Here is an 8,468-nt window from a genome sequence, read left to right on the forward strand (position 1 = left end):
GCCCCTAGGGGAGGTTCGGCTGACCAGGGTCGGCCCCTAGGGGGAGGTTCGGCTGACCAGGGTCGGCCCCTAGGGGGAGGTTCGGCTGACCAGGGTCGGCCCCTAGGGGGAGGTTCGACTGACCAGGGTCGGCCCCTAGGGGGAGGTTCGGCTGACCAGGGTCGGCCCCTAGGGATAAGTTCGGCTGACCAGGGTCGGCCCCTAGGGACAGGTTCGGCTGACCAGGGTCGGCCCCGAGGGGGAGGTTCGGCTGACCAGGGTCGGCCCCTAGGGACAGGTTCGGCTGACCAGGGTCGGCCCCTAGGGACAGGTTCGGCTGACCAGGGTCGGCCCCGAGGGGGAGGTTCGGCTGACCAGGGTCGGCCCCGAGGGACAGGTTCGGCTGACCAGGGTCGGCCCCTAGGGATAAGTTCGGCTGACCAGGGTCGGCCCCGAGGGAGAGGTTCGGCTGACCAGGGTCGGCCCCTAGGGACAGGTTCGGCTGACCAGGGTCGGCCCCGAGGGGGAGGTTCGGCTGACCAGGGTCGGCCCCTAGGGGGAGGTTCGACTGACCAGGGTCGGCCCCTAGGGACAGGTTCGGCTGACCAGGGTCGGCCCGAGGGACAGGTTCGGCTGACCAGGGTCGGCCCCGAGGGACAGGTTCGGCTGACCAGGGTCGGCCCCGAGGGGGAGGTTCGGCTGACCAGGGTCGGCCCCGAGGGGGAGGTTCGGCTGACCAGGGTCGGCCCCTAGTACTTTTATATTAACTTGAGTCTGCCTTTTGAACTTCTTTAGCTTAAACATGGACAAGTAAAGAGTTGGAGGACAAAGCAAAAGAAGAAGGAAAAAACTATTTCCAGAGCCACACAGTTATCATTCTTGCTGTTATTGTTATAAACATTATTACTATTATTATTATTACTGTGTACAGTACTATGTGTGTTTTATTTTCAGAAGAGGAAATGTAACGTTGTGAATGTTGCGTGTGTTTTTCCATGTGTGTGCGAGAGGAAAAAGCAGATAACAGAAACGTTTATTATTATTAGCATCCCCTGTTTTATATCTTGGTTTTATACTGAGTTTATGTCAAGTGGCTTAAAGTCCCTTGTGCGAAAGCGCTTGTGTAAAAACACATTGGCAGCCTCAAAGAGACACTATGGCTTTAAAACCACACAGACCTGACTATTGGAAGCACTGCACAGCTCGGCTCCATGAGAAAACCACCATTTAGTATTTCTGTTGCCTCGTCACTTGTGTTTTCTCTGTGTCATAGGTATTAGTTAGATTCTAGTTTTGGAAAAATAGTCTTAACAGACTGGTGTTGTTTCAGATGCAGTAATCATAACTATCTGTGTTAGATTAAGGACAACAATGCAGGACTACAGTAATGGCACATAAGATGAGGATATGGAGTATTATCAAGAGTACCAGCATTTGATGTATTATGCCAGAAATATCCCACACTGTAACAACAAATCATGTTTACAGTGAAGTTTAGAGTAATGCACCGTTAAACAAAAGTTTCTTTGGAATTTATGGTAACCTTTTTTACAGTAACTTACAGGTAACTAACTGGCTGCCAGTAAGTTACCGTAAAAACAACAGGATATATATATATATATATATATATATATTATTTTATTTTTTTACAGTGTACAATGTACTTAAAACCAACAAACCTGTAATTGTGGGTTAGTTACTGGTTCAAGTTTTAGGATGAACAGTTGTTGGAGACTAGCCGGGTTACCTGACTGTTTCTGTATTCACAAGACCAACCTTCACAAGACTAACCTTCACAAGACTAACCTTCACAAGACTAACCTTCACAAGACTAGCCGGGTTACCTGACTGTTTCTGTATTCACAAGACTAACCTTCACAAGACTAACCTTCACAAGACTAACCTTCACAAGACTAGCCGGGTTACCTGACTGTTTATGTATTCACAAGACTAATCTTCACAAGACTAACCTTCACAAGACTAGCCGGGTTACCTAACTGTTTCTGTATGCACAAGACTAACCTTCACAAGACTAACCTTCACAAGACTAGCCGGGTTACCTGACTGTTTCTGTATTCACAAGACTAACCTTCACAAGACTAGCCGGGTTACCTGACTGTTTCTGTATTCACAAGACTAACCTTCACAAGACTAACCTTCACAAGACTAGCCGGGTTACCTGACTGTTTCTGTATTCACAAGACTAACCTTCACAAGACTAGCCGGGTTACATGACTGTTTCTGTATTCACAAGACTAACCTTCACAAGACTAGCCGGGTTACCTGACTGTTTCTGTATTCACAAGACTAACCTTCACAAGACTAGCCGGGTTACCTGACTGTTTCTGTATTCACAAGACTAACCTTCACAAGACTAGCCGGGTTACCTGACTGTTTATGTATTTACAAGACTAACCTTCACAAGACTAGCCGGGTTACCTGACTGTTTATGTATTCACAAAACTAACCTGGTGACCTGGCTGTTTCTGTGTTCACAAGAATACAGGCTGGGTAACGACTCACAGTGCCAAAGTTACCAGTGTTCTAGCTGTACAGATGTAGGATTCACTGGATCACTGCAATACAGGAAATGTTTTACTTGTATTTGGAGGCTTCAGTGGTTTAATTTCCACTTTTCCACAATTTCTGACTTGATTTTCCCTTATGAAAAATGTATCAACCCCTACAAAAATTTCAATTTATTTTATACATAGTTCAAATTTCCTGTTGCTGCAGGATTATTTTCCTGCTGTAGCAAACAGGCTCTAAATTAGATCCCACATCTGTAGAATCGGTGAGTGTAGCTCCAGAATGGGCCAGTGTCAATACTCTGTGCATGTGGAACCGTAGGATCATTAGAATTCCATTATAATACAGTTTTAATAGGCCTATTCTATGTGTATAACCTTCAGCAACTGTCAAAAGACGTTCTCAGGGATTTCTCTAAAACTAACAGGAAAAAGGAAGAAGGAATGAGTTAGAAACAATGATACGAGCAAGCATGTATTGTACTGTGTATATCTACGATAGTGTAAGTCTGAATATGGAGGATTCAAAAGTATATGTTAACTAATTTATACAGAGTATTCTATGTCATGTGAAATACTTGAAGCCACTGTAGCTTGCTCTTTTTTCTCTTAGTGTTTTTCTTTCAATTTTTTTTTTTACCACAGAACACATCACATTGGCCTTGCCAATGGAGGGTGGTTACTGTAGGCTCACAAGGGTAGTGTCAGTACTAAGACATTGGTTCAGATTATTGAACTGCTATCAACAGTTTGATTTGGTGTCTATTCAAGGTATTGGAGCACAGTGAAAATATTATCTTGTTCTCTCAAGGGTTCTTTTTCACAATGAACAGATTTATGTATTTGACTGTACAGTATTCCATTGGATATGTCATATGATAACCCGAGCATTGATTTTTCATTACGTGACATCATAATATTGATCAGCTGCTGAGAATGACCAACATCCATTTGTTTATAACTCTAGTCCTCAGGCCACGGGGTCTGCTGGTTCTCTTCCTTATCTGGTAATCCCAGACTTTACAGTTATATCTGGCTAATCAGTGGTGTGAAAGCTAGGTCAGTCAGTTGTGTTATCGCTGAAATGTCCGTTTGCATCTGAACACGCCACAGACCAGACCAAGTGTGTGTCTTCCTGTACAAGGTCCGAGCTATTCTTCTTCTTTATTCTTGTTTCTTTATTTTTCTGGTTCTTGTTGAAGTGCGTTCTCTTTTGTTCTTTAAAGAATAAACAGCCTTCTCTCTTGCCTTGTTTTGAAGTAACCAAACAGGAGTTCTAACAACCAAACACGTTCCAAGAAGTGAAAGCCAAGCCACCTTGGTCCCAGCTTTAGTGTCCTTAATTAGTAACTGAATGGCTCTGTAAACACTGTGCTTTTAACGAAGCATTTCCTCGTGTGTTTGGTGGAAAACTTTGTCCTGTGTCTCGTCCTCTAATGAATGGATTTCCTCTTTTTCTCTAGCTGTTTTTTTTCTTCTGTTCGTGTAGGAAATGGAATCTTCTGTTTTCACACTTTATTTATTATAATGATCCATGTATACATGCTTATGAAATTAAGATTTGATACACCGATATCAATTTATTTATGTAACTAAAATCACTGTTTTATAATCTTTTTTTGTTTGTTTTAATTAAAGTTAGTTTTTTTTTTAAAGGTACATTTTGGGCTCCTTGGTTTTGTATTTGTGTGGTTACAGTACATCTCATTCTGATACATAAGGTTGCTCAAAAGGATGGTCGGCATAGAAACAGACCAGCGAGTGCAGCTCAATCAGGAAAATCACTAAGAATCACTCACTGGATCCAGTTGTTCTGTATGCAGTTTTCAACTCTATCACAATAGTATTCAATGACATCCATAGTTTGTGAATCAAATTTTGACCAGTCTATACCACACACCTGTTTACAGGTATGTAGCATGGACAATGTTGCCACAGCATCCCCAATTCCCCGCAGTGTTGAGAGAACATAGTTTATAATGTGTGCTTGTGTGTGTTTCGGGATTTGGGAACAGGTGGTACTTCCAGACAGACTCCTGACAGCCGTGGGGTCCCCAGACTCCCGTCACTCATTAAATATTGACACAAACACTGAAACTGTCTGTGTGTGAACAGTAATAAGGCACAAACACACAGAGGTGGGTACAGCAACACCGCAGCACAAGCTGTGTGTGTGTGTGTGTGTGTGTGTGTGTGTGTGTGTGTGTGTGTGTGTGTGTGTGTGTGTAACCAGTGCATTCGGAAAGTATTCAGACCGCATCCCTTTTCCACATTGGTACGATACAGCCTTATTCTAAAATGGATTAAGTCATTTTTCCCCTTGTCAATAATGACAAAGCAAAAACAGTTTAAGTATTCAGACCTTTTACTCAGTGTTGTTGAAGCAACTTTAGTAGCGATTACAGCCTTGAGTCTTCTTGGGTATGATGCTGCAAGCTTAGCACACCTGTATTTGGGGGGTTACTACAATTCTCTGCAGATCCTCTCAAGTTCTATTAGGTTGGATGGGGAGCGTCGCTGCACAACTATTTTCAGATCTCTACAGAGATGTTTGATAAGGTGCATGTCTGGGCTCTGGCTGGGCCACTCAAGGACATTCAGAGACTTTGGCCGATGCCACTCCTTCGGTGTCTTGGCTGTGTGTTTAGCGTCGTTGTCCTGTTGGAAGGTGAACCTTCACCCCAGTCTGAGGTCCTGAGTGCTCTGGAGCAAGTTTTCATCAAGGATCTCTCTGTACTCTGCTTCGTTCCCCTTTCTCTTGATCCTGACTCGTCTCCCAGTCCCCGCCGCTGAAAAACATCCCCAATTAATGATGCTGCCACCACCATGCTTGGGATGGTATTGGCCAGGTGATGAGCGGTGCCTGGTTTCCTCCAGATGTGACGCTTGGCATTCAGGCCAAAGAGTGCAATCTTAGTTTCATCAGACCAGAGAATTTAGTTTCTTATGGTCTGAGAGTCCTTTTAGGTACCTTTTTTGGCAAACTCCAAGCGGGCTGTCATGTGCCTTTTACTGAGGAGTGGCTTCTGTCTGGCCACTACAATAAAGGTCTGATTAGTAGAGTGCTGCAATGATGGTTGTCCTTCTGGATGGTTCTCCCATCTCCACAGAGGAACTCTGGAGCTCTGTCAGAGTGACCATCGGGTTCTTGGTCACCTCCCTGACCAAGGCCCTTCTCCCTTGATTGCTCAGTTTGGCCGGGCGGCCAGCTCTAGGAAGAGTCTTGGTGGTTCCAAACTTCTTCCATTTAAGAATGATGGAGGCCACTGTGTTCTTGGGGACCTTCAATGCTGCAGAAATGTTTTGGTACCCTTCCCCAGATCTGTGTCTCGACACCATCCTGTCTCGGAGCTCTACGGACAATTCCTTCAACCTCATGGCTTGGTTTTTGCTCTGATATGTACTGTCAACTGTGGGACCTTTCCAAATCATGTCCTATCAATTGAATTTAACACATATGGACTCCAATCAAGTTGTCGAAACATCTCAAGGATGATCAATTGAAACAGGATGCACCTGAATTCAATTTCGAGTCTCATAGCAAAGGGTCTGAATACTTATGTAAATAAGGTAAATTTCTAAAAACCTGTATGCGCTTTGTCATTATGGGGTATTGTGTGTAGATTGAATCGATTTTTGAATAAAGTTGTAACGTAACAATGTGGAAAAGGTGAAGGGGTCTGAATACTTTCCGAATGTAGGCCTACTCTGTGTGTGTGTGTGTGTGTGTGTGTGTGTGTGTGTGTGTGTGTGTGTGTGTGTGTGTGTTGGTACTGTAATTAGGTTAATTTGTTGGCAGTGCACATGGATACTCAGAATGTATATCTTCCTGATGAAAATAACATTGTCACGTATACTCTCTCCCTGGCGCTCTCGGTCACCAGGCTGCTCATTATTACGCACACCTGTCACCATCGTTACACGCACCAGCGCCTAACCAGACTCACCTGGACTCCACCAACTCCTTGATTACCTTCCCTATATATGTCACTCCCTTTAGGTCCGTCCCCAGGCATTGTTTCCTTTTCAGTGTTTCATGTCTGTGCATTGCTCGTGTTTTTTGTTTTGTCCATGTTAGTTTGTTAAATGATTCACTCCCTGAACGTGCTTCCCGACTCCCAGTGTACACTTTACAAACATCAATCAAAGAGAAGTTGGACCTGTCCATTTGTTGTGTTGTCTTGATGCATGTAACATTGACGGCATTGAGAGAAAATGGATTGTCGGTCAGCTGTGTTCTTGTGTCTGTGCCTATGTCCATGTGTGTATGTGGTACTGACCATAGCATAGGACCCTGTTCAGTAACAGGTGTTAATGACGTCCCTACAGTATGGCAGCCTGAACAGACAGGTCTCACTGTATACCTCTAATGACATTGTGCCAAAAGCCCTTTTCATCCCCATCACCATCAACTCACACGTCACTCACTCACTCATCCGCCAAATCACTTTCAGATATCACCCTAATCCTACATGTCTAGTGGGGAGAACCATTAGTTCTACACTGGAAACATTTTGCAGAGACAGACATACCTAATGCATCTTGTCACAAGTGTCAGGGTGAAATCAAGGATACTACATTAGAATGGGAAAAGGTATATGGTGAGTCTTGATGCATGTCTTTGAGTCTATCCTCTCTGGAAATTAGTGGCCCCTTGTACAATGACTGTATATATGAAGACCTGTTAATCGGGGGACTCCGAAAGAGGTCTCAATGGTTTCAAGGTGGCATCAGTTTTTCATGGTCCTTTGAGCCAGATTTAAACCAGGAACCTACCCAAGGACAGCATACAACAACCTATGAAAAGCAAGTGTGCATGCTCACTAGGGCTACTCCGCAGCAGTGCGCAGTGTTCTGATCACCAGTGGGATCTCCTCCTCTTCTCTGGCTGTTTAAATTTGACAGACCTTTATATTAGGTCTGGATCTTTATGGCACAAGAGAATAGTTACCTAGCCATTGTACTAATCTAAACCACCATACATGAGGAGAGATCATAGGCCTCTTCGTGATATGCTAGCGAGCAGTGCTACCAGCAGTTTGGTCACCAGTGGGACTGTCTTCTTTCTCCTCTTCTATGGCTGTTACAGTTTGATCTTCTCCTCTCCCCACCAATGGCCCCGGGGCGTCTGATTAAATGCTAATTAAAGCCGTTAGCCGTGCTATCACTGGCGCTAACTCCTCTCCCTGTCATGGAGATTAATGCCCCTCGTTCATCATTCCACCTCTTCGACCCGGGGTACCTGCCCACAAAACCCGATCAAGACATCCACTCTCCACTCCCCTCCCGCCACCTGCCTCACGGAGATCGAGGAGGGTTTTGAAAATTTAATTTGAAAATTGCCCTCAATTACATTTGCAGAGAGCGACCACTTGCTAGAGCGCTCTCTCTGGTTGAGTGGGAAGGGGCGAGACGGGTCAGTGAGTGCGATGAGCGATAAGGGGACATTAATAAAAGCGAGAAGTTAATTTCAAGCTGAAGGGGGGACTTCAGGGCGGGAGCAGCTCTCATTATTTAACTCCAGCTTTATATAAAGGACTTTATTTAAGGGTACCAAATGAATATGTCCTCCAGGACAGAGAGTTAAAGCGCCTGACACAGTGGGAAAGTTGTCCATAAGTTATACCCCATGGAAACACAACAGACTCATCTTTTTATTCATTTGACAAATAAACCTTTTAAAAAGCCAGGATAACATTTAGAGGCCTATAAACTTGATAGAACAGTGTTAAACGTAGCATTTATTTTTATACTTTCACAATCATTGGGTCACAAAGGTCAAACCTGTTCCATTAGAGCTAGTCCGAATGGTTATGCATAGTAACAGGGCAACCAAGTGCAGTTTCAACATCCCCAGGATGGTCATTTTGACAAGAGGAAATCGTGTTGTATGGAAAGGGATAAATAGAGTAAAAACACTTCTCAATGCCTTTCTGCCACTTGGCCCTAAAAGTGTTCTTC

General features: G+C 44.2%; 1 protein-coding gene across 1 annotated transcript; it reads right to left on the reverse strand.

The window, feature by feature from the left end:
* Nucleotides 1-4: 4 nt before the first annotated feature.
* Nucleotides 5-6,422, reverse strand: LOC135533911 (collagen alpha-5(IV) chain-like). The gene is made up of 2 exons (XM_064961107.1): nucleotides 6,359-6,422; nucleotides 5-711 (listed from the first exon to the last, which is right to left on the reverse strand). Exons 1-2 carry the CDS (start codon nucleotides 6,420-6,422, stop codon nucleotides 5-7), a joined length of 771 nt encoding a protein of 256 aa, XP_064817179.1.
* Between the last annotated feature and the right edge of the window lie 2,046 nt (nucleotides 6,423-8,468).

Source organism: Oncorhynchus masou, unplaced genomic scaffold (assembly GCF_036934945.1).
Source record: "Oncorhynchus masou masou isolate Uvic2021 unplaced genomic scaffold, UVic_Omas_1.1 unplaced_scaffold_2793, whole genome shotgun sequence".
In the NCBI taxonomy this organism is placed as follows: Eukaryota; Metazoa; Chordata; class Actinopteri; order Salmoniformes; family Salmonidae; genus Oncorhynchus; species Oncorhynchus masou.

Excerpts from the sequence above, each read along its gene's own strand:
- LOC135533911 (XM_064961107.1), bottom strand. The coding sequence starts at position 6,422 with ATGGTGACAGGTGTGCGTAATAATGAGCAGCCTGGTGACCGAGAGCGC. Across the intron at positions 712-6,358 it reads GCGCCAGGGAGAGAGTATAC|CCGAACCTCCCCCTCGGGGC; the intron begins GTGACAATGTTA and ends GACCCTGGTCAG.